The 26,950-nt window shown below is 45.0% G+C and overlaps 1 protein-coding gene across 1 annotated transcript in view; it reads left to right on the top strand.

The window, feature by feature from the left end:
* Nucleotides 1–26,950, top strand: part of STUM (stum, mechanosensory transduction mediator homolog) — a 92,415-nt gene that overhangs the window by 36,958 nt on the left and 28,507 nt on the right. Inside the window, exon 2 of the mRNA XM_075595484.1 lies at nucleotides 20,752–20,931. Within this exon, the coding sequence (XP_075451599.1) occupies nucleotides 20,752–20,931 (180 nt within the window). The remainder of the gene's footprint in view (nucleotides 1–20,751; nucleotides 20,932–26,950) is intronic.

Below are 26,950 nucleotides of genomic sequence, written 5' to 3'. Positions count from 1 at the left end.
CCCAGGGGGGACGCGACCCCCAGGGGGGGCGCGAGACTGCCGGCGGGGGGCGCGGGGTAAAGTAAGTGCCGGGGAGCTGCAGGGCTTCTGTAAACCTTTACTTACCTAAGCTCCGGCGGCTTCCTTCCTGCATCGCCATGGCAACGCGGCGTCAAAATGACGCCGCGAGGTCATGTGACGTCACGTTGCTATGGCAACGTGACGTCATGACGCCGGAGCGCAGGTACGTGGGGCTTAGGGAGGGCGCGAATATTTGTCTCAAGCTGTTTGGACTGCAGCCGTGGCTTTCTACAGTGTGTGCAGCTATAGCATTGAGAGAGACACCTGACGCATACAGTAGGTTCTTTTTCTCTCTGTTCTTACCATTGTACTATCCTGGGAATAGCACTGTACCAATATTAGTATCCGCTGAGCAGGGGTAACATCCCTTCCCTTCCCACCCCCAGGTTATCAGGATTGCAGAGGGGCCTTCTTCCCCCACAGACTACGCATCAGTGTTCACATGGAGTAATAATGTGATAGTGTATTTGTTTTTTGTTACAATCTTTTTTATTGTTTTTTTTTTTGTAGGGTTTTACATGCATACAGTTTTCGTATATATCGGCGTATGTTGCGACCTTTCCGATACAAAGATTCTTGCGCAAACAAAGAAACATATCTCCCGCCCATGGAAGAGGGAGTTTGAGAAAGTCTTTACCTCTGAGCCCTAGAGGATCTTTTCTCTACTTATACTGTACAACATAGCGCCTGGTTCGTGTCACCCCTTTTTAGAAGTTGAAAGGGATAGAGTAAAAGAAAAAGAGGGGGAAGGGAAGGCGGGGGAGGTTGGGGAGAGTGGGTGTATGGAAGGGGGGGGAGAGGAACTGTGGGAGGAGAGGGTAGGGGTAGTATGGCTGGTCTCTACGGTTGGAGGGGATCTCCGCACGCAGGAGGGAGAGTGGGCGGTGTACTTGTTTTTGTACCATACATTTGCTGAGACATTTTTTTTCTTTGAAATTAGGAGTGGTACAGATGTAGCAGATGTTATTGGACATTCCAGAGGGTGCAAGAACCCATTAGCGCCACTCTAATTAAAAGACAATGGTGTCTTGTCACACTGGCACGTTGTGTGTATCCTGCAGTAATGAGCAATATCATCCGCTACATCTGTAAAAGTGCAAATGTATTGAATAAACTTTCTTTGATCGCAATTTGGCAAGCTACGCTGCTCCTTTTTTAATCTTTAATATCCTCAGGAAATAGGGCACCGACGACAAACCTGTGGCATGCATGCGTATTCTGGCATGGGGCGGGATCTGAACTTCCAGCCTCCCCCACTACCCCCCTTCCCTCTGTACCACCCCTAGCCCCCTGCCCCCTGCCCCCCCACCCCCCGGCTGTCTCGTTTTTCTCACTGTCCTCCCCCCCCCCACTGTGTGGGACAATGGTTCAGATGAAATAGCCAGTTAACATTTACTTCATGTGTTTTTCAGCTAATTCAATAAAAATGATATATGCATTTGCAAATTGCTATAAATGTTTAATTTGCATACACCAGAGAATAATACAGTAAATATCTCCAAGTGGAGCTGTCTAAAAAAAGAGTTGATAAATATCACTGTGCTTGTGAATGCTGGGAGCATTTCCCCTAAGCACAATGGTTGTGGGGAACACACAGGAATTGGAGGGTTCTGTGCGAAAACAACTTTAATGGGATTTTATTTGATTTTCTATTGTCTTTTTGCGGTGGTTCCAGTTGTCTGTGAATGAGTGGGGGGTCACCAAAAAACATTTTGGAAATCGAGGTCATTTTCCCATTTCTTTCCTTTTTCCTTATTGAAAACTGTTAATACATTTTATTAGTGATGTACTGGGTCCAAGAAATGGCCGGGTAACTGTACCGGGTACACGGCGGCCAAGGGTGAGGAGGACCACGTCAGAGGGTGAGGAGGACCACAGCTACATACGGGTGGCGGGGGAGCAGCGGAAGACATCCTTCAGGCGGTGGGAGCAACGGAAGACATCCTTCACAGCCGGTGCCGGTGGGAGCAGAGGAACCTGTGACCGGAGCAGGAGTGTTACTATTGGAAAGCCGGGGAGGAGCTGCACCGGAAGTCGGAAGTTGCGCTCCTCCCCGGCTGTCCAATAGTAATGCTCCTGCTCCGGTCATATGTTCCTCTGCTCCCACAGGCACCGACTGTGAAGGATGTCTTCCACTGCTCCCACCGGCTGAAGAATGACATCCTCTGCTTCCACCGCCTGTAGGATGTCTTCCACTGCTCTCACCACCTCCAGGATGTCGCCGTGGTCCTCCACACCCTCTGTCGCGGTCTTCCTCACCCTCTGCCACCGGCTGCAGGTAAGTCTTCTGCTGCTCTCCGAGGACCGAAGGAGCAGAGTAGAACGGAAGTTACCCGTCACCAGGTCACAATGCGCTGGGCCATTTCCGGGTGCTTTAAATATGGCCGGGTACCGGGTAATTTCCGCAATGTTATAAATTATATGTGAAAAATATAAAACTGTTAGTATATTTAAAAAATATAGGAGCCTTCCTACGGCAAGACCCTTTTTATGTACATAGGTTACGTTGCTGGGCCTCTGCAGACACACAATACTGTACATTTCTATATGGTTCTGCAGTTCTTTAAAGGTAGAAAACAACTGATCTTGGCAGCTTCATGTCATGTTTGGAAGGTGGAGAAAATGTCAGGTGAATATCTCAGTTGGCCAAGTAATAATAACTCTTGGGAGATGATGGAATTGCATGTGCATACTTAATTTGGTGGAAAATGTTCATTTGGATGAACATCTGAGAACACACCCTCACTCCCCTCTTCACCACCACTTCCCCCTGTCTTCACTGCCTCTTTGCCATGGTAATATCAATATTGAATACAATTACTGTAAGCTGTCTTCACCTTTTTTTTTTAGTCATAACATTTACCTTCAACACTCTTCTGGCCCTGAGAAGTGAAGGGGGGGGGGGGGTGGGAATTGGTTGCTGCTAACAGGGTGCTGAAACAAAATAACGTAGGCCGCGGGCATGGTCAGCGCTTAGCCGCTGACCCACACTGAGCCGCGCTCATGCTTGTCAGTGAGCCCCTGCAGACGCAATGAGTGTGCGGAGGCTTGGAAGACAATTTTTTTTAGTTTAAGCGCTGACGGGAGCGGAAGGCCGGTCACGTGAGCGGTTCGCCCAATGAGGGCGAACCAGCTCCGTGACATCACTGGCCCGCCCCCAGACACGCCCCCGGACGGCAAGCCTAGTAAGGTCAGGGAAAGCACCCGCTTTCCCTCAGCCTCTGCGCGCCTCCGCACTGCTGGAGTCTCTATGAACTCAGCCTAAGGGGTAGATCCTCAGTAGACCGTAATTTTTTTTAACGTTACGTTATTTCCATTTAACGTATCCATATCTGTAACGCGTATCCCCAAAGGTGCTTAGCGCTGCGATGTTCTGACATTCTCCTTAAAAATAGTGGATCCATACTGTGACATAGTCCAAAGATGTTAGGCAGCTTTCTGCCCCGTTTTAGGTCAGAAAGTGCAGGAATAGTTAAAAATGATCCATTCCACAGCTTCACATTAACACAAACTGCTGGATGGAAAATCCAGACCACAGATTACAATGGATACAGAAAGGATGGGGGAGCACAGTTGTGGGAAACAGGCAGTGTAATGAGTCTAGTAATTAACACTTAAAATATAGCGGTTATACCCTGAGCGAACGTAATGGCTCAGGTGGCTGATGTCCAATTGAAAGGGCGAATATACATAAATGTGTATATGTGGGTGAGAAGGTAAAAATGGTAATATATAACTTACACGGCCTTGTGTAAGCTCAGTCACATCAAGGTTTCTTTGGGGATCCCGTGATCTTGCAATGATCCTTTTCTCTCCGCGATGTGAGTTCTTCTTCTTGATGTATGTCCTTATTGCTTCGTGGTTCAGTGTTTCACTCCAGGGGAATTTCCTCTCATATAAACAAAAGAGAGGATAGGGTTAAGGCATATGTATATAGAGGCGTCAATGGGGGGGAGGATGGGGTATAGATGAACCACTAAAATAAAATGGTATGATCTAACACTCACACGGGCCAATGTGAGTGTGGTCCTATCTTGGTGTCTTGTTCTTGCTCTTTTAGGGATATTACCCAATTAGTAGCAGGTGGTGATGAAGGGGTGGGGACAATGATAAAGAATACAATAACACAATACTCACACGGGCCAGTGTGAGTACACACTCCTAGCGGTTTCTTTGTACTTCTATTCCTGGTGTGACTGACGCTGAAGATAGGTTATAGCATAAACAAATGACACTAAGGTCTGGAGGGTAAAACTAATTTTAATAAAAAACAAGAAAATAAGTATAAAAACAGAAACCAAAGGCTTCTGTGGGGAAGTAAAAGCAAAGGGGGGCAGTGCGGTGTATAGTGGTAGGGGATCTCGCCTTCCGCGTCCGGATGGAGAGCTACAACTGCACCTCTGCCTCCTCTGTGGTGTGCTCACACCACAGAGGAGGCAGAGGTGCAGTTGTAGCTCTCCATCCGGACGCGGAAGGCGAGATCCCCTACCACTATACACCGCACTGCCCCCCTTTGCTTTTACTTCCCCACAGAAGCCTTTGGTTTCTGTTTTTATACTTATTTTCTTGTTTTTTATTAAAATTAGTTTTACCCTCCAGACCTTAGTGTCATTTGTTTATGCTATAACCTATCTTCAGCGTCAGTCACACCAGGAATAGAAGTACAAAGAAACCGCTAGGAGTGTGTACTCACACTGGCCCGTGTGAGTATTGTGTTATTGTATTCTTTATCATTGTCCCCACCCCTTCATCACCACCTGCTACTAATTGGGTAATATCCCTAAAAGAGCAAGAACAAGACACCAAGATAGGACCACACTCACATTGGCCCGTGTGAGTGTTAGATCATACCATTTTATTTTAGTGGTTCATCTATACCCCATCCTCCCCCCCATTGACGCCTCTATATACATATGCCTTAACCCTATCCTCTCTTTTGTTTATATGAGAGGAAATTCCCCTGGAGTGAAACACTGAACCACGAAGCAATAAGGACATACATCAAGAAGAAGAACTCACATCGCGGAGAGAAAAGGATCATTGCAAGATCACGGGATCCCCAAAGAAACCTTGATGTGACTGAGCTTACACAAGGCCGTGTAAGTTATATATTACCATTTTTACCTTCTCACCCACATATACACATTTATGTATATTCGCCCATTCAATTGGACATCAGCCACCTGAGCCATTACGTTCGCTCAGGGTATAACCGCTATATTTTAAGTGTTAATTACTAGACTCATTACACTGCCTGTTTCCCACAACTGTGCTCCCCCATCCTTTCTGTATTCATTGCCTACAAGGGTCCTGGATAGATCCTGCTGGGGTTCCGAGTCACAGGAGGACATCACTTGAGAATCACACTCAGGCAGTATCATACTCCGCTTTTTTATATTTCCGCATATCTGACATAGCTCTACAGAGATAGCGCCCAGGTACCCCCTCAAACACACAGATTACAATGGGTCTAGTTCTCCCTCACCTGCTCTTCTAATCACTTGCACAGGTATTTAGAACAGAGAGGTTTGCATTTCAGTCTCTCTCCTTAGAGCCTGGAGGCTGGGGGTATCGCTGCTCCCTTGTATCCAGTTTCGGGGTGGACGGCCCCTCCAAGTATCACAGTACCAGAGGATTTGCCTGGACACTTGGGACCGAGTTCCCACCACGAACAGATAAGACAAAACAAATGTTTATTGCTGTTTCTAAAAGACTGTGCTGTATCTAGTGACCCTAAATGAGAGGGCATTGTTTTAAGCTGGGGAACCAGGTTAGTTGGCCAGCAGCAGTTAGAGGCTGATTCTGATGTGTAGTTAGATCCCTGAAAGGGATAGGATTTCCTTATATGATTTGGTTTTTATTTCTTAAAAGTGACACTGTGTGAAATGCTATAACACTGATATGAGTAAACCGCTGAATGAAAATATCTGAGTGCCTCTAACCTACACATGTTAAAGCTGCAGTACCTTACTTGGATGAAAATAAAGCAGGCAGAAGCCTGAGTTAAGCAATATAATACTTTGCATGATCCTGTTTGTTGTATAATTAACCTTAGAAGACTGTGTCGGGAAGAACCCAGACAGACGTCAGCGCTACAAAAGAGGGGCGTTTGTCACAATACATTTTAATGCTCATTTGGCTTACTCATATGCAAATCATATGGTAATGAGAGTTTACCCAACAATGGAGATCCTCTGACTTCCATTGATGTTAGCGCATGGGAATAACGCTACGATATTTAGTACCTTCCAAAAGCTGACGTTGACTACATCCTGACACTGATTATCATTGTGCTATTTCTGGGAATAGCCTAAAAGCAATGTAGTGAGTGCAGGACTTAACCCTTTCATTACAAAAAGTTATGGGTCATATAAAGATCTATATTAGGGATCATATAAATGTCTGAAACATGTCATACACTATATTATGGGCTGTAGTGATTAAAGTGATATGTTTGTGTGAACTAATATGGTATATAATGTAATAATGACTGTATAAAGTATGGGTGTACAATAATTTATATACATACATACCTGGACAATATACATTAATATTTCATTTTTATTGATGTAAAATTAAAATAACTGAAGGATGTCCTTCCTTCATTTATTTTAATTGTACACGAATAAAAATGAAATATTCATTTATATTCAGGCATATATGGATATACATTATTGTACACCCATACTTTGTACAGCCATTATTACGTTATATACCATATACTTAAGTGAAAATGTAAATAAATACCTGCAAGTGTAAAAATGTTACATTTCTTAATACTATAACAATATTTGCAGTAGCTTCTGCTAACACACATGAAAATCTCCCTTAATAGCGCTGCTTTGATAACGCGCCATAAAGTTTGATGCGCATGTGCCGTGTATCAGAGAACGCGTCAGAGACATGAAAATCACTGTTAATAGCGCTGCTAAAAGTACTTAGACGAACGGACATTATTTTTTTTTTATCACATTAGCTTTGAGGATACCCATTAATAAGAACAAAAAATTACATCTGTTCGCTATTTCGTGAACGTCACGTTATTAGGTAAAAATGAACGGTCTTCTGACGATCTACCCTCTACGTTGTTTTTTTTTTCCATTCGTGATACTGCTGTGCATACAGTATGTACCCAGAAGCTAGCAAGAGACAACCACCCCCCGTAGAAAACAATCCAATCGCACTGCAAAAAGGTACAAAATTCCTCCAGCACACCACCTCAATGTAAGATTAATTTCATCACAAATCGTTCAACAGGTTTGCCATCTTTGGGCCACATGCACTAAACTACAATAGTAACAAACATTATTTTGCCTAGGATTAAAATCCCACTAAAATAATTATATGCAAAAATGACAGCTGTCGTTTAATATATTAGCATAGGGTTAATTTAGCACTGTAGAACTGGGTTAACACATTTGCTTTAGTGCACCAGCATTATGATTATCCTAACATTATTTCAGGTTAAATAGCCTAACAGAGCTTCGTGCATCTAACTCACTGAGTTAGGGGATCAGACTTGCCAAATAACTCTTAACCAAGATTGTCCTAGAGATCCAGACTGGTCTTTCTTCGTATCTTACTCTATTGCACTTGCTGAGACCTGCAAGTGGTAAAATAGAACCATGGCTGGATTATTGTCACACTATTGTTGAAAGATATTGATGATTTATTTAATGCAAGTATAATAATGTTATATATTCATTGTATGTCACTCCGCATCAATGTTCTCCTTTTCTCTAAACTCTATAAAACTGTGCACCAACTTTGTTTTCCAAATACACTGACATCCACAATCAAGGACAAATATTTTTACAGCCACGTGTAATTTCCTCCATCCAAAATGTTAACATGAAAATGCAATTTGAATTTCTCTAAACCCTTTCCGTGCTTATGGGATACCGTTGTTTGGATGGCCGCCAGCACACTTACTAAAACTGGTACCATTTATCCATTCATTTCTCACACTTTCTCATCAAATGTAATCATGGGGGGAAACACCTTTTATTGATTATACAAAATGTGTGAACATCCTAAGAAAAGTTGGGAAGAGGACATGGAAACAAAACATGTCAGACACCAAATACATTTAGTTTGTGATAAAGTTGTTGCTGCTACAGTTTTCTACAGAACTTCAACAGTGTGATAATTGTCCTAAATGTGTGTACTGGAGCTTTTGCAAGTGACATTTGTTGGGCAGTCAACAAAAATGCCAAATTCGTAAGGGGTTATTCACTATTCTTAGATATGGGCAGAAAAACTCCCATCGACCTCCATGGAAGTTTTCGACCTCTAGTGCCCCTATCGGCATTATAGAAGTCTAATAAATAACCCACTTAGGGTCAAATCACTATCCTTTCATACATACTATAGGCTAAAGTAGTTTCACCCTCTTAATGGGGACAGTCATGCATAAATAAACATATTGTCAGTGTAGATCAGTAGTTTCCAACCATCCTTTTTGGTTAAGGATCCCTATAATTATATTGTGAAATTCTGCCGAACCCCAAGTCTCTCTAACAGCGCGTCTGAGATCAGATGCATTGTAAGGAGCCCCAACCCTCTCTAATAGAGCGTCTGAGATCAGATGCATTGTAAGGAACCCCAACCCTCTCTAATAGCGTGTCTGAGATCAGATGCATTGTACTGTAAGGAACCCCAACCCTCTCTAATGGCGCGTCTGAGATCAGATTCATTGTAAGGAACCCTGACTCTCTCTAATAGCACGTCTGAGATCAGATGCATTTTAAGCAGGCCTGCCAACAGGGGGGGGCTGGTGGGGTTGGCGTCCCAGGCCTCGTGAGTCAGGGGGCCCGGCAGCCCGGGTCCGTTTTATTAAAAAAAAAAAAAATCAGAAAAAAAAATTCCAGCGATCTCCGTGCGCATGCGCAGAGCCAAGGTCTCGGTGCGCATGCGCACGGAAAGCAGGGTGTCTGGCCTGCTGCCTGTGTGCCCGCTCCCCCCTGCTCCCCCCGCTCCCAACGTAAGATGGCGGAGAAGTGCCGTGGCGAGCCCGTGCCCGCCAACACAGTTTCCCCCGCGCCGCCTCCTGCCCGTGGAATTATCCCTCCAGTCTCACCTTGTGTGCTCATTTGCATGTCTTTTCCCAGAATCCCTTGCTGCAGTGGAAGCGCTTTGTGCTGGGTGATAATGGTGAAAGGCGGGGTTGCAGACCTGTCTAAGACATGCAAATGAGCACACAGTAATATTTCCATTTGCTATATGCTTTGCTGTGGAGGGTTTTTGTCATTTTTTCTACCCACCATAACTTAACTAAATTTTATATATATATATATTACACACTGTACACAGAGGAAGATGTTAACTGTTATGGTACTATGATTTTTGTTTAATTTCTTTCTCCCTTTCAACTTAAAATTTCTGTTGATGAGACATCATATAACTGCATTTTCATCTTGGACACCAGCAAGCAGCAAGTTGAGGTTAACACGCCTCTATAGAGCCCGGGCTTTATACTGATTCAGCCTGTATATGGTATAATTTTGTGCTGTATGGGGGAAAAGGGATTATAATTGACATATGTTTCCACTTCTTATGTGAAGTTTCCATTTGTTACTTTTCTGGACAAACAGACACAGAAATGTAAAGGTGGCAATGTCTAATGTTATAAACCGAAAGAGAAAGAACTCAGTTGAAGTAGCACTCAATTATCAATGATGATTAGTGTATTGATTAAAAATAATCTTTATTATTCAATTTAAATGTTAAAATAAATGGTGTACAAAGAAAAAAGAAAAAATAATAATCTTGACATGAATATGTCAGATATCTGGGGCTGTGCCAGTAGTAGCGGATCGCTACATAAGGATAGACCCCTATTGTCGGTCTAAGAGTAGCAGTGTCTAGTTGCTTAAGTTGGTAAAAGTAAGGAATTACACTCCCCCTTGGCCAAGGTGAGGAGTACAGTATAGTGATGTGGAACTACAGATGATAAATCTCGTCAGCTGCTTGTATGATATAGTTTAACACAGCAATTTGTGCTGTAGTGATATGGTATGTTGTAGTTTAACACCACGTTGCTATGCAGATGGAGGAGCAGTAGAGTGCAGCCTTGCTGCTTGTCCTCAGTATATAGATGTATATCTAAAGTTTAGCCATATATACAGCCCCTTGCTCAGAGCCCACATTGCTATGCAGATGGAGGAGCAATAGAGTGCAGCCTTGCTGCTTGTCCTCAGTATATAGATGTATATCTAAAGTTTAGCCATATATACAGCCCCTTGCTCGGAGCCCCCTGTGGTCGCAGTTACCATCAGGGGCAGTTAGTTAGCAGTAAAATGTTATCAGGGCAGTAGGAATTGCGGGTGTAGGATACTACCTGTGTATCAGCTGTTTGGCTCTGTTTGGACAAAGTTGCACACAGGTGTGTTCCGCTCCTAGTCACTACAATAGGTGTTGCAGTGGAGTGTTAGGTTAGCTGTATTGTCTATAATGATGGCGTTCCAAATCATTCACCTCAATATCGCAGCCATAGTAATAATAAAGTCCACCACTACTGAAGTAAGGTAAAGCTGACACTGCTACAATATAAAAAGCCTAGTCGACGATCGTTTCGTGTCTGCTGCTTTATCAAGACTCCTGGCCCTGATAACATTTCGCTGCTATCTAACTGTCACGGTAGTGCTCGCCACAAACCTGGGTCGGACCGCGAGGCTGAGGTGGGGTTGTAAAAGCACCGACCTTAGACCGCGCAGGCTGATCCGGATTGCGCAGTTCGTAGTCATACGTAGCAGGATCAGGATAGGAGAAGACAGCATCGTCGTTGTACAAGCCAGGGTCAGGACAGGAGACGTCAGGATAAACATTGTCCAAGCAGGAGTTCGGCAACAGGTAGACAGGAAAGCCCCACTTCAGCTTAACAGTGCGGAGGTGGCCTCTGCGCGTGCGGCGACCATGGCCCATGGTACTGGTCTCAGGAGGTGGTAGGCAGACCAGAGTAGCACACCGCCTAGCTGCACGGGTAAACCAGTGCACAGCGCAAGAGTCCTGAGCGGGCTGGGGAATCCTCCGTTACAGCGCAGGAACCAGGACACGGCCTCTCTAGATTAGGGAAAGAGTAGGCCCCAGGAACCAGGAAGCTGAAGATACACAGGGAATACCTTTGCTTCAGTGCAGGAAGCAGGAAGCTGAAGTGAACCAGAAGAGTACTCAGCTGCAACATAGGAGACTGGAGCAGACCGCTGCATGAATATAGCAGCCGGCCTAGGAAACCTGGAACTGCAGACAACAAGAAGAATACTCAACTTCAGCACGAGAGACAGGAACAGTAACAAGCGGAAGCTTGTGGCAGAACAGTAGTGACATCCGGAAAGGACTATGCTCGGCGGGGAGCATTGTGGGAAAGCAGTACTTAAAGGCCAGCGGGCAATCCCCGGAGGGGGTGTGAAGGTACTGCTCCATTGAGTGAATACAAGGCTAAGTTGCAGTGAGAGGCTGCACAGCTGCAGTAGATACAAGAGGGAGTGTGTATTGTTTTGGTGAGTGAATCCAGGCTGCAGCAAACATCAGGAGAGCTGTTCCAGGACTGCACAGTCTGCAAGGTAAGGCAACCAGTAAACCGAGGAGCGGATTCCTTACAGTACCCCCCCCCCTTCACGCGAGACCTCCGGGCGAACAAGACAACCCATAGAGTTGGGGGACCTGGAATAGTTCTTGAACTGTCTAGGATTGGGGGTAGAGTCATGGTCCAGAGACTCATGGTCACTCCTTTATGAACCCCCAACCCCCGGTGAGAATTGCGGCCAGACAGGCCCATCCATGGGTCTCGGGGACATTGAGTTGTTTCGAAAGTTTTTTAGACGGAAAGGGGATCCGTAAACGAGCAGTTCCTTGATGAGTACTGTTCTAGGATATGAGAGTGGTGGCAGAGACATCACTGGTACGTGGCTCGCCACGCGAAATGGCTTGGGAATCCAAGACTGTGAAGAACCAGGGGGTTCCGGAGCAGAAACGGCAGAAGAACCCCCACTGGGAGCCCCGTCTTTAGTAATGGGACCAGAATTTAGGATAAGCGGCATCGATAGTTGATCGAATATACCAGGGCGACCTTCGGGACAGACAAAGTCTTGGCCGACTTCTGCATGTAGGAATTTGAGGGGGTTTTCTCCTCCAGAGGTCTCCCAGGTAGTGGTCAGCGAGGGTATAGGGTGGGTGGGATACTTTCCAGGTATTGGTATGGAAGGTAACAAGGCAAGCAGTAAACCAGGCATAGAGACCGAAATCTTGGGATACGTGCAGAGTATTTCCAACACAGAGGAAATGACAGGGGCAACAGAAGGTTCCGAGGGGGAAAACCATGGTTTCACAGAGGCAGAGAAGTAACCAGCAGTGGAGCTCCCAACTACTGGGGAACCCTCAGTGGGAGATAGTATAGTCTGGAGATTAGGAATGGGCTTTGGGGTTTTAATATCAGGAGCTTGAGAAAAAGGCAGAGTAAGGGTAGTGGCGGGAGGGAAGCTAACATCAGAAGCTGAAGTCTGTACTTCAGTGACAGGGACCTGAGAGACAACAAGCAACAAGTAGGAACTATGGAAACTCTTAATGGCAGAAACATTAGGAGCACAAGGAGTCTTATCCAAAACAGCAAGGACTTCCTCTATAGAAAGAGATTCTGAAGGGAGGTCTTTACTTCTCGGAGTGTCAGGACCGGCAAGGCAAATTTCAAAGAGAGGGAAAACTGTGTGCAGGCTTCTAGCTAGCACATATGAAAAAGCGTCACTTTTGAGTGAAAGCAGTGTGTCAGCAAATATTCCTGGGAACACAACCTGAACCCCAGGAGGGGCATACTGACCACTGTACGCTTTTAACCCTAAACTTTGAGAAGGGGAGAACACAGACAGTACACGGGGGTTAATCATAACTGTACTGGTCTCTGAAGTGAGTATTTGATAGGGAGTGTCTGGGAAACCAGACATGACTGCAGATTCCATGACGTGGGAAGTATGCGCTGAAGCAGGGATCATCGCTCTCTGGGTGACAGACTGGTTCAGCCACATACCCGGGAATGGGAACTCTGCGACCAAGCTTAGGGAAAAACTTGGTAACTGAATACATTTAACTGGAATCAGAACTTTAGCCGAAGTTTCAGGGGGCACAGCAGCTGAGACTTGAGCTGAAGCAGAGGCTTTAAAGCAAAGACTAACTAAGGACTCCGAAGCATTAGGGTAGTCATTCAATGCAACTTCTGCTGTCGGACCTGGGGAATCATTCTCTGAGGTTAGAAAGGAGACATTAACTTGGAGGCAGCACGAATTTACAGGGGTTAATGCAGATAATACCAGAGACAAAAAAGTAGGGAGCTTTTCCTCTGTAATGGGAGATACAAGGGATTTCTCTTCTGGAGCTAGGGACGTGACCCTGGCTGGCGAAGAACAGGGAGTTACCAAAGGAGGCTCATAGGGGTGACCTGCAGGGGTTAATACAGGAATGGAGGATGTGAAGAGAAGGCGCTACTGCGCATGACAGAAGTCCAAACAGGTCCCGGATGGTGTAAAACAACTTTATTGACAACACACTCTGGGGGCTACACCACGATCTCCTCCTCTACGCGTTTCACCCTTGGAGATAGGGCTTCGTCTTGGAGTGAGGAGACGTGGTGCTGGCCAGACATTTAAACAGAAAAAGCCCGCGAAAAAACGGGTAGTAATCAATGTTAACCCCTTCATGCCACAGGAAATGTTTAGACACAGTGTTGCTTTTAAAGGCATAGTGACATCTTAGTATAGCCAGTATGGACATAATACATTTTAATAGTGAACATAACTTTAAACAAAGGCTAATCTATAGGCATGGGGGTGATATAGAATGATAAAAATATGCTAGCAACATTGCTGGAGACTAATATTGGCCATTGGATCTATTATATAAAGCAGTAAACCGAGGAGCGGATTCCTTACACTAACTGCCCCTGATGGTAACTGCGACCATAGGGGGCTCAGAGCAAGGGGCTGTATATATGGCTAAACTTTAGATATACATCTATATACTGAGGACAAGCAGCAAGGCTGCACTCTATTGCTCCTCCATCTGCATAGCAATGTGGGCTCAGAGCAAGAGCAAGCACCTTATCTACACCATTAAAAACTTACCTGTTAGCTGAGCAGGGGTTCACTTTCCTTTCCCACCCCTCCCATACTTTTCCCATGGTATAAATGTCTAATGTTAACATTCTATTTTACAGATATAAAACATTTTGCAGACAATCTACCCTACCTGTATCTTTTGGTATTTCACTATTTTGAGATCTGATGGGGATTTAATAAGACTAGAGGGAACACGGGGAGTTAATTCAAGCTCTGATCAGAGAAAGTTAGTGTCTCTGATCTGCTGACCAACATGTAGGAATATGTGAGTGACATATACACTTCTTACTACACTGAAGTTTAAATCGGGAACATATTACAGTACGTATTCTTATGTTTATTTGTTTTCTATCATTTGGCTGTGGATCTTTGCTCTCCCCTTCTCTGGAAGACATTTTCTGAAACCGAAGGATGTTTTGAGCAACCCTCCCAAGTGTGTATCTGAGCTGCTTTATAAATTAATTTACAAACGTTTTTGTGCATTTGGGTGTGCTTTGGAGGAAGTTATTTACATTGTCTAACTATAGTGACCCTACAATCACATCAGTTTAAAATAATCACCAGTGTGTTTATTATATTTGTTCACTTCACTTTTTAATATGATATATTTTATCACATTCATTTTTCATTTTTATTAATAGGATAATATTAACTTGACAGGGGCGCCCTCAAACATTGTGTTTATTTATAAGCTCGAGAAGGGTATGGTGTTTTGATTGTGGTGCTGGTTTAAGCGTCTAAACTTTGAGGCACGTAAAAAGTATTTAGTATAGGCAATAAGCAAAAGATCCCTCATACTATGTCAAACAATGTTTATAGCAGGAGCTGGGAGCAAGGACGCAATAAATACTGAAGAGACCAGCAAAATGTTAAACGTGGGATGACAAATTAACAATAGCCAGTTTCCCAGGAAACTCCAAACTTGAGCCCTCTCCAGCAGAAGGTTTCAAAGAACACACTGAACCTTCACATTCCACTAAACCAGAATAATGCATGTTGTACATTTGAATTAAATCTTTGCTTTTTGGAGCTTATTTGAGTGGTTTGTAGAAGTTGTAGTTGCTCATCGTTCTTTAAAGCAGTAACAAACCTTCAAAACACCCTTACTCTTTTTTTAGCTGTCAAAATTGTGGGTGTAGGATTATAGTGACCCTTTACTCTGCTCCCCAATTTGACTGTTAGCTAATTTTCAAGATGGCCGCTGGGCAGTTTTGTGAGTAGAGATGAGTCTACAGTACAGATGTGGTGAATGGTGGACATTCACAGTGTCCAAAAATACCCAAAGAAACACTGCACTTTTTTTTTGGAGGGAGGGAGGTGAGGGATTTGTGTTAGGATGAAGGCGGGGCAGTTGAAAGCTGTTTGTAGGGAAGGGAATAATTACTTTTATGTTGCAGGCTTTCTTTTGGGAGGAGAAGGAGGTAAGTGGTTTGTGAGGGGGCAGGGGGAAGTGGTGTGTGAGTAAGAGAAGGGGGATGAGTGGTGTGTGGGTATGTGTGTGCAAAGGGATTGGTGTGTGGGTATGTGTGTGCAAAGGGGTTGGCTAAGGTGTTTGTGTGGTGTGTGGGTGGAGGGAGTTAATGCTCAGTATACGTGTGGGCTGAGGGGGAAGGTGAGTGGGGTGTGGAGTATGGGAGAAGGGCAGGTGAATGTGGAGTATGTGTGGAGAAAAAGGATCAGTGTGCTGTGCGATAAACGGTGTATGTGGAGTATGTGTTCCAAAAAAGGGTATGATATGTGAGAAGTAGGGGTGACTGGGAAGTGTAGGGTGTGAAGGAGGGTGTGAGTGAGGAGGGGATGAATGAGGCCTGAGTTACAGATGTGCATCGAGATTGATAAAAGTATCCGGGGGTACCCCATCTCAAAAAAGGTTGAGAAGCACTGCTCTAAACATGAATGCAGCTGTGTCAAATGGTTTAGTATCAATGTAAGAAGGCATTTTGCATTGACTTCCTGTGTGACATATGTAACGGTGTTTCCCCAAACCGGTGGGAGATGTGGCCATTACGGATCATGTGGTGCATGATTCCTACTGGTAACAGGACGGCTGAGTCGTCCGCTGGTGGTAGTGGGGACACAGGACTAGATTTCTGGGGTTCATACCCTACATATCTCTTTAGCAGTGCAGCACCTCCTTCTGCCATAGGCTCCAAGAACTGAAGGCGATCTCCCACGGTAGAACTATAACCTCACCCCCCCAGTAAGGTCACGCACCAGGCAGGACGTATAACAACAGGAACAGTTTATTATCTCTTCTGTACAGCACAGTAACAAGCAGGCTTCTGCCCGATGCAGTAACTCTCAGCTACCACTGAAGGATGGTCCCTGGACTGTCACTACAGGCTAAGGGCACCCGCAGCCATCCTAGCTCTTCCCTGTATCTCTAGGAGAGGCAGAGGTATGGTCCACACTCACTCTCCCTCGAAGGGAGAGGACTGTAGAGGGGAGTGTGGGAGAGAGGGGGGAGTGTGTGTGGGTGAGAGGGGGTGAATTTGAGGGCCGAGTGTGCTTAAAACACATCTCTTTAATTAAGCATTTGGGTAGCTCCGCTGGCTGATACTATACATCTCTAATGCACTGACCTCCTGTGGGTGTGAGGGAGGGAGAGAGGTGGGGGTGTGAAGGAGGGAGAGAGGTGGGAGTGTGAGTGAGGGAGGGAAGGAGAAAAAGAGTATGGCATATAATCAGCTTCTCCACTGTGTGACCTGCCTTCCTCAAGTGGTGAAAGGCACTGCTAAATTTGGGCGGTACCTGCCCTTAAGTAGAGCCAGGAGAAGGGCATAATGTCTGTCCCATGATTGGTCATGCCCAGGCCTGATATCACCACCTCCCGCTGTCACTCAAGTGCAGCTCCTCGGAGGGGGAAAACCCCATATCAACTACTGGGAAGGCCTGCTTATACCAGGACTTACTGCCAGGAGGGAAGCAGACTAGTAGCCACAGATGGCATGGATACACATATAAGGACTTCACAGATTTGGGGGGGGGGGGTTATTTCTTGAACTGCAATAATGCCGATCTGTGCACCATTCACTTCTTGGGGAATTTCCAAACTACATGATAGTGCCCCAAATTAGCCCTAATTTAATTACCTCCCCCCCCTCCTTCCTCTTAGTCTCGACTTCCCTACACTCATTACAGAACACTGAACTTTGGCTTCTTCCAGATCCCTCTGGCAAACACTTTCACATATGATTTGTTGTTATGTCTGTTACATTTGCTGCTCTCCAGCTTATACAGTATGTGCCAAGTCATTTGCGGTAATTAATTTTTGTTAAACCAAATTTGCTGGGCTAAATAGTTCTGCTTAATTGAATGAGTTACTGATTTGCCACTACTCCCTGCATCTGCATAACCATTGGAAGTTACGCTCTAGCTGCAACATTAACTATTTCAATATTCTCATCAAAACTACCCAATGGGTCAAGTTTTCAGAACATACAGTATTAAGCTTCTAGAGTTCTGTATCTAGTTCTGTATCTAGTTCTATATCTATCTAAGTCCCTAATTTGCTGTGTCTACTTGGCGGCACTCAAAGGACTGAGTTGAACTAAACCCATAAGTCAGTGTTGATGTGCCACTTGTACAATTATCTGATATATAATTACAGTGAGTTCTCCAAAAAATAATATGTACAGTATATGGCATTTATATTACTACAATCCTCTGAAGATAATTTATATGACTAAAATCCGCTGTGAAGATGATTTATAGAGTATGTATATGTAGACACTCTCTTTTACCTTAGCGTGACACCCGCTGCTAAGGTGGCTAAGTTGGAGGCCCAAGTCCTCCCTTATACGTTACCCAACACATCGCTGTAGGTCAGACAAAGGGAAACACACCACAGTGATGTTTCTAGCATAAGAATATTTATAAGGTCATTATTGTTAGGCACCAAGATAAACAATATGATCCTCAAATGGGAGGATCATGTCATACATATACAATACATATGGAATTGAACACATCCCATAAGACACGGTGTGTACCCATATCTCTCCTCATGGCCACCCAAGGTCATGGGTATAAGGGCCTGTGTGAAGGTGCCGGGAAGACCGTTGAAACTCTTAGTCAGTGTAGCAGGACTGTACTTCGCCAATGCTTCGGTACCCTTTACTTGGCTCTCGCTGAGGATACCTCTGTCGCTATGTGTGCCTTCTGATATCTGGTGTTCCAAAATGTTCCACTGTGTTCGCATGCGCGAAACGCGTCAGAGGTTCTTCTCAGGATTCCCGTTTTGTTGTGTGTTGCATTAGTGTCTCAATAAAGTTATTTTTAGCGATCCAGCATTCGTCAGTTTTTTCCATTTTGGAATGAAGTGGAATGCTGTGCATTGCCTCATCACTCCCCGTTGAGATACCACTTCCTACACCACATACATACACCAGATGAATCCACCACACATGCCATGTATATAGTACACACATAATCAGGGGCCTTGACGGGGGGGCGGAGGTGTCCCGGAGGCTGCAGGGGGCCCGGCTGGCTGGCACTGCAAGTTGGGCCCGACCTCTGGCCTGGCCCAGCTGCCGGTCCTGTCGCCGCCGGGCCCTGGCTCTCACGCATCTGTGAGTCTCCCACACTCTGTCCCACGCCGAGCTTGTTTTGCCTCTCTTGTTGGCCTCTCTGACAGCTGGGCTCAGCTTCCAGCGTGCACCTGCATGAGAGGGAGGCCCGGCACGCTCCAGCATCACAAACTCGGCGTGGGACAGAGTGAGGGAAGCCCACAGCTGGGGGAGAGCCGGGCCCAGCGGTGACAGGAGTGGCAGCTGGGCCCGGCCAGAGGTCAGGCCCAACTTACAGTGCCGGCCGGCTGGGCTACCTGAAGCCACCGGTCCCGGCTTGACCATCTCCAAGGTAGATAAATGTATTCGGGGGTGTTTTTTTAATATGTATTTGGGGGGGCGGGGGGGTTTGGGAAATGGGGAGATTCTTTTATATATATTTGGGGAGTTTATATGTATTTTGTGGGGGGTTGTCTGTGGCGGGGGAGGAAGGAATGAGTATGAGGAGGGGGGATTAAGTGAGAGTGGGGTAATTGATGGAGGGGGAGAGTGAGAGGAACGAGTGGGTGAGGAAAGAGGGAGTAGGAGTGAGATGGAGGGGAGATAAATATATATACGGGGAAGGGATTGAGTGGGGTAATTAATGGATGGGGAGACTGAGAGGTGAGAGGGGTGAGTGGGGTAGTTGATGGAGGGGGAAGAGTGAGGAAGAGAGGGAAGGAGTGAGACGGAGGGGAGATAAATACATTGTAAGAGGAGGGATCGTGAGGTGTGAAATGGGGGGGGTGGGCTCGCAAGACCGCCAACATGGGGGGGGGGGGGGGCGAGTGCAGTCGTAACTGTAGTCCTGGGCCCTAGGAAACCTGTCTGCGGCTCTGCACATAATTATCCCTCCCACACCCCATATATACAAACCAAATTATTTTGTTATAAAACGTTTGTGCGGAATCATGCAATTTTGCCTTTCGCCACCGGAGTTCGCTTCAACAAACTTTATAAAGTTAACCACAAATATGAAATATGAAGAGACAGAGAGTCCAAGTGATATATATACCACCCCAAACACTCCTTTACAACTGGGATATATGCTAATTTAAATCATTTGCAAATACTTTGCATACCTAAATTAGCATATATCCCAGGTATCTCGGGTGTGTACCTTTTTTGTGCACAGGTGTGCCATGTGGGTTTGGGAAGGTATATATAGCACTTTAACAAATAAGAGTGTCTCGCTCTACCTCGCCCTCTCTCACTCTCTCTCTACCTCACTCTCTCTCTCTGTCTCGCTCTGCCTCGCTCTCTCTCTGTCTCGCTCTGCCTCACTCTGTCTCGCTCTGCCTTGCTCTGTCTCGCTCTGTCTTGCTCTACCTCACTTTCTCTCTGTCTCGCTCTGCCTCACTTTCTCTCTGTCTCTCTCTCTGTCTCTCTCTGTCTCGCTCTGCCTCGCTTTCTCTCTTTCTCTCTCTGCCTCGCTCTGCCTCACTTTCTCTCTGTCTCTCTCTATCTCTCTGCCTCGCTCTGCCTCACTTTCTCTCTGTCTCTCTCTATCTCTCTCTGTCTCGCTCTGCCTCGCTTTCTCCCTCAAATTCACAAAATGTTTGTCCAAAAGCGAAAACGCAATTTTTGCAGCAGATTCAAACTTTGGTGCATGGTTCACCCATTTCTAGTAAACTGTTCAGTAGATGGATTCATATCCCTCTATATTATGCCTTAATCCATGTATTAAATACATACTGAAAGCAGCATATATGTATGCATCTACTGCAAAGCTGTGTTTACATATTAGATGCTACCAGAAATAGAAATAGAAGTAGGGACCTCCTTAGCAAAGCGCCTCCCAATAATGTACCTCTTAATTTACACTATTTTATGACTCTCTCAACTATCCCCAGGGACGTGATGCCACGTGGGGTGTAGAATTATTCCATTAATTTCCATCTACATGATGCAAATGATACTCAGATAACAATTCAAATATTTAACATTAATCGGGCATAATGTATAAGGTCTGCTGTGCTTCCACAATACTCTCCATTAGTTTACAGTTCATCTAATTACTGTCCCTCTTCTTTCTGTTCTAGGAACTTTCGTGTCCGCTTTCACAGTGCTGTGCGGTGCCCGGACGGACCTCCCGGACCGGCACGTTTGCTGCGTGTTCTGGCTGAACATCGCTGCGGCTCTGATCCAAATCCTCACGGCGATTGTGATGGTGGGATGGATCATGAGTATATTTTGGGGAATGGACATGGTGATCCTGGCAAGTAAGTGGATCCCTTTTTTTTATTTTCTGGATGTGCACGAGTCAGATGTTTGCAGCTAGAGAGACCATTTGTGAGGATCTATACAGTATGTAAAGCCAAAGGTGGTGCCGTTCCGGGGCAACAATCTGTATCATAAAATATCCTGTTGAAATCAATAACTTGGTTACTCTGATCAAGTGTGGCTTCGCAACACAGTATTAATCTGATTTAATCACAGCATCCACAGTATTAATCTGATTTCTCTAGGCCCCTACAGTAATCCTGGCGGGTGTTTTCTTACTTGACCCCATACCTTTTGCTTCTTTGGCAACTGTCACTTCCATACAGACTGATGAGGAATATTAGCACCGATCCTCGGCTCGAGCTGATCCGCCGGCAGCCGGGAGCCCTCTTTCCTGAGGCCCTCTATGTCGTGCCGTATTCCTTTTAATTACTTATTAAAGAGTCCATTCCTTCTTTCATGATCCTGATTTAACGGGTACTGTCCGTATCTTCAACATAATAAACAGGGGGGCCTGGTCTATACTATTAGAAACATTACTGATCTACGCTCCCCGAAGCTCCTCTACTCTTGTCCACCTGGAAACTAACCTTCTAGAATAGTAACTCCTCCTGACATACCCCTGCGTGATGATCCCCATAGAAACCAAGGGTGGGGCCCAGCACCCTTCCTCACCCTCACCCCCTCCTCCTTTCTCACCCACTCCTTCCTCACCTTCACCCCCCCTCCTCCTTCCTCACCCCTCCTCCTTCCTCACCTTCACACCCCATCCACCATACTCCCCCTCCTCCTTACCTTCACACCCCTCTCCTTCCTCACCTTCAACCCCCCTCCTCCTCCTTTTTTAGCACCATCCCCTCCTACTTCCTCCCCACCTCCCCACTCCTCATCCTACTTCCTCATCCTCTCCCCCTCATGGTATCTTACCTGGCAGACAGGGACACAATGGAGCTCTTCTCTCCACTCCCACATGCAAAGCTGGAAGGAAACTACATTTCCCAGCATGCAAATAGGCGACCTGTGCACGCTCAATGACGTGGAGCCCTCCCATTGGTTAGTCTTCTCCTTGACTGGGAGGGGGGGGAAGATGCTGCCCGTTGCCCTGGTTACCAGACGCTGCAGCTTGCGGGAGACTCGTGCTACGGCTTCTGAATCAGAGGTAGGAGCGGGGACCCTGTACCCGCCCACCCTTCACACTCGTGCTGCCGGCACATCCAGAGAGGGACAGATAGGCAAAATACCGGTCTGTCCAGTTCAAAACCGGACACCTGGCAACCCTAATTTCTTACCTCTAACACAATTTTAACCTTGTCTGTAACTGTTACGTACGCCCATCACATTATCTCTAACTGTCCATGAAATGTCTTTAAAATATCGTATGACCTCTGTTAATTTAACGTAACCACATATTGTCATTATACAGTAACTGTACCCAGGACATACATGAAAACGAGAGGTAACTCTCAATGTATTACTTCCTGGTAAGACATTTTATAAATAAACTAAACTAAAGGTCACTCACAGTGGAATATTATCTATCAAGTTGTCCTTAGCCCCTTGCTTTGCAATGGTTGTTGACCCTGTGGCACTGAGGGCGTACTAGGTGGACGTCCATGCTAACGAATAATAATTCAAATTATTCATTTTTTGGACACACAGCCTTATCATGAAAGGCTACAATGCATAAGAGCCCACCTTTAAATCTAATGCGTGCACACAGACTAACTCCTTTGTAAAGTCATAAATGTCATTCAAAATGTTTGTTTCAACTTGCTGGACTACTAACACACCACAAGATGTACAAGGCTGTGAATAAATAGATTTACTCTTTGATTCTGAACCAGTGATTTGGAATATTAATAGAAGCCTCTGCTCAGTCTTGCATTTAAATGTGAAAAATAACATCTCATAAAGAAAACTCGTGTGTAGCGGTGGAAATGTTGGCGATTTCCTGCATTTATTACCAAGCATTGAAATTATTTCAAATGACTTAGAATGGTCTAATTGGTTATATAAGGCATTAGTCACATCACAGATTAAACATATCACTGACTTTAATTCACATTGCAGCTGCTGCGGCTGCACCCTTAAGGTTTGTGTCAGGCCTCCAGCTCTGAGCTGGCAATCCGTATGGAGCATGATGTTGAAGGTGAATTGCTGAACATAGAGTAGTTGGTGAATACAGCTTGAAGAGAATGAGGTCACTACTGTAGCAGATAACATTTCAAGCTCTCAGATTTAGAGCCCCTGGAACGTCACAACATTTGCTGCTAACTTTTGATCACCCTCCTCCTCTTCCTACATCAACTATAGCAGGGCTCAGATCTCCTCCTGTGTAGCAGGTTTGTAAGACTGGGTCAAAGAAAGTGTCTGCCCAGTGTGAATGGGAGCCAGCCCTGCAATCTTCCCGTTTGAAATAAGGTTTCTTTACTTTACGAGGGTTACCAGATGTCCCGGTTTAGCTGGGACAGTCCCGGTTTAGCTGGGACAGTCCCGGGTTTTTAGCTGTTTGTTTGTCCTGGGCACCGTCTTTTCTGGCCACTGTCTCAGTTTTTCTCTGTGCTGGACGCGCATGCACGATTGGCACTTGCTGGCCATCCATGCGCAATCGGTGCTTGCTGGCTGCTCATGCGCAATCGGCGCTTTCCGACCACGAATGTGGGACCAGCAAACTCCGATCGCACGTGCGCGTGAGTGGTTGGGAAGTGCTGGTCGCGCATGTGCATAAGCAGCTTGCAAACGCCGATCGCGCGACCGGCAAGCACTCATCGTGCATGTGCACTCAGCACTCGCGCATGCGTAGTTGGCGTTCACGGATGCGCAATATTTATCTTGGATTTTGCCAGGACAAATATAGTCACCCTAACTGTAACCCCTCTCTTATTTACCTCAGACTAACATCTACTGCTGAGGCGGGGCGGTGAGTCCTCCGTCTATATACCTTACCCCCACACATGGCCATAGGTCAGATGAAGGAAAGCAGACTACAGTAATGTTTATAAGACAAGGGTATATATAATGTAATTATCGCTAGGCGCCAATATAACAATATGATCCTTAAACGTGAGAATCATTCAGTACATACACAATGTAATTAGATATAAACACTTCACACAAGACGCTGCGCAGGTGTGTGTGTGTTAAAGTCCTTGTACTAGGCCTCCGGATCCTGGCTTATCAGGCCATTCTGTGTCGTACCATTATCTCGTTGGAGCTTGTGTATTAAAATGTAAGTTGCAGGCCTGTACTTCACAAAGATATTTAGTGTAGTACCACTTTCCCCTGACTCCGCAGGGGATCCCCTCCATCGGCCGTCTGTCTCTTGCTTTGTTTCTCTGTAGCTGGGCTCATTCACTGATCAGCTCTCCTGCCTCCACATGGGACATGCACAGGTCCCTTTGTGCAGGAGACTCTGCACACAGCCTCACCTCCTCAGCTCCATGCAGATCTGATCTGTCATGAATGCCCCCAGCACTTAGGGGATGAAATCGTTGCACTGTGATTAGTGATTATTTGTGAAATTATAAGAAACTGTCAGCTGTGGATCCATAACAAATTGTTGCTAGGAGCAGTGTAAGCATTTTGGCAGATTTTATTCTACTCTACTGTGCGGCGGGAGGCTCAGTGAAAACGTAAGGGAGTACTTTACTGAAAGAGTAGTCGAGACACTGAACAGCCTACCCTACTGTACGACACAGCGCACCCAGCGCACACACAACACAGACTATAAATGTCACTTTTGCTGTAAATTGATGCATTTTCACCTGTGTTTCAAAGCATCATCTGTTATTTCACCTATTTTATCCCGTATGGGTCACCTTGCAATTTGAAGGGTGTCAATGGGAGAAGTTAGGGAAGAATTGCCGTACTTATAATGGGATTTATCAAGCTGAGATTCTCGCTCTATACCTCTTTCCCTTGTCATCAAAAATCTATGCCAAGTCTGGCACGGTGCAACAATGTTTCATGAACAACCTTCTCATCCCCCCTGTCCCTGATGTTTCCACTTACCCTTCCTTATAGATTGTAAGCTCCTTGGGGCAGGGCCCTCCTTACCTACTGTAACAATGTATGTGAAAGCTTATTTGACCGTTTTTGTTCTCAAATTGTACAACGCTGAGGCATATGTTGGCACGTCCTAAATAAATGATGATAACAATTAAGTCCGTATCCCATGTGAGACACTTGATTAGCATCTTTCTTGCATTTAGTGCAGACCCTTAGTATATATATATTTATTACCCACAAGGCACAGGCAAACCGAGCTCCTTCCCAGACGTACAGCCCTTGGGCAGCCTAGTAAGCCACTTCTCAGTACATCTCCCTTCTTCCTGCCAAGAGCTTTCTAAATGCAGATTTCCCTTTTTAATGAGCCTCGAGTGTCTCTTTACTCCGAGAGCTCATCATTTAACCCTTCTGCTTCTGAACCGAGGGAATGGTCCAATTCTCCATCTCATAACTGAACCCAAAGCCTTCCCTTGCCTTTTTTTAAAATTATTATTATGAATACAATTAATTCTTTTTATAGCAAAAAATGTTCAATGCATGTGTTCATTACCATGCAAATGGCATCATGAGGGAAATTACCATTCTCTTTCGGGGGAAAATTTCCATTATCTTGCAACCGCACTGGAAGCGCTCCTAGGAGGTTTCTGTTACAAGTTATTCCTGCAGCTTCTTATACATCAGAGATCTGAAGCATCCCATCGTTCACATTCACTAGCAAGCTGGCTGGCCTGTTATTTGGTTCCGGACAGGGCGCCAAACGCAAAGGGTATGATTAAGCAAACATTATGATCTAATGTTACACCGTTCTATCTTGCAAGTTGCCATGGTAATAACAAAAAAAAATGCAAACGGAAGGCACCCGATTAACTCCTTTGGTGCTGGAGAGTCTGCCACACTTGCAAGTTTCTTTTTTTATCATTATTTTCAGGTGGTTCAGTGGAAGTCCAAACATCATGGTTTTTGAAGGTGCCAAAGCAGCTGCCCCAAAGATACTGTTCCAGAAATAAAGGGTAAATGTGGATGCCAGGGCAAAAAGTTGGACGCTAGGCTCCAATTTCCAAAATGCTATTTATTGACATGATGTTTGGGCCACGAAGATGAATGCACATATGTCCCCATCATTCTGGAGCACAACAATGTAAACGACGAGAAAAACTCAACTTTACATGTATTTTTTTTTCAAGATCTTATATTGGATTCAATATTAAACGATCAGCAAATTAAGTAGACTTTAGTAAATGCCCAAAATGAGACAAATCTAAAATAAAATAAGTTAATTTTGAGATAAAGAAAGGCACCTTCTCTCTCCAACCTTAAGCCAAACTTTAAAACCCTCCTCGTACAGTAAATGAAGCATTTCAATATCATGGACTCATGGCTACTGTCCCACACCCACAGTCGCTCCTACCAACTATTGTGGGACAGCATTGCCATCTACTGCACTTATTCCCTCACCTGCTGTTTCTGTAAGTCTCCCAACATACCACTTACTGTAGATTGGAAGCCTTCCAGGGCAGGGATTTCCTTTCCTATTGTCTGATTTTGTTTGTACTGTACTTGTAATTGTATTATAATTTCCTGTATTGTTTATTTTGTGAAGTGCCGATTACACTGTGGGCGCTGAATAAAGATATATATATATATATATATATATATATATATATATAAAATGACATATGCTGTATCTGTGCGGGAGGTAATCAAATCACCTTTACTGTAGCTCTTTTATTTGTAAACACTGTGTGTGGCATGTGGAGGACACAGCATCTATAATAAATCCCCACATATATCATAGCAGATACAGTATGCGTTATTTCAAAATACATTGGCAGTAAAAATACAAAACGAAAAGACAAATGTATCGTTGGGTCTAAATGGCTAAGGAAAATCGGAACAAAATAAAGAAATGACTAAACTACACTAAAAATATATATATTTCTGTAACACTTTACTATAAGGGATTGCTAATAACAAACGTGTTCTTTGTCTCCGTATATATGTTTTACTACA

This window comes from Ascaphus truei, chromosome 4, assembly GCF_040206685.1.
Source record: "Ascaphus truei isolate aAscTru1 chromosome 4, aAscTru1.hap1, whole genome shotgun sequence".
Taxonomy (NCBI): Eukaryota; Metazoa; Chordata; class Amphibia; order Anura; family Ascaphidae; genus Ascaphus; species Ascaphus truei.
Note: the sequence above shows the minus strand (reverse complement) of the source record. Positions and strands in the feature narration are given on the sequence as shown.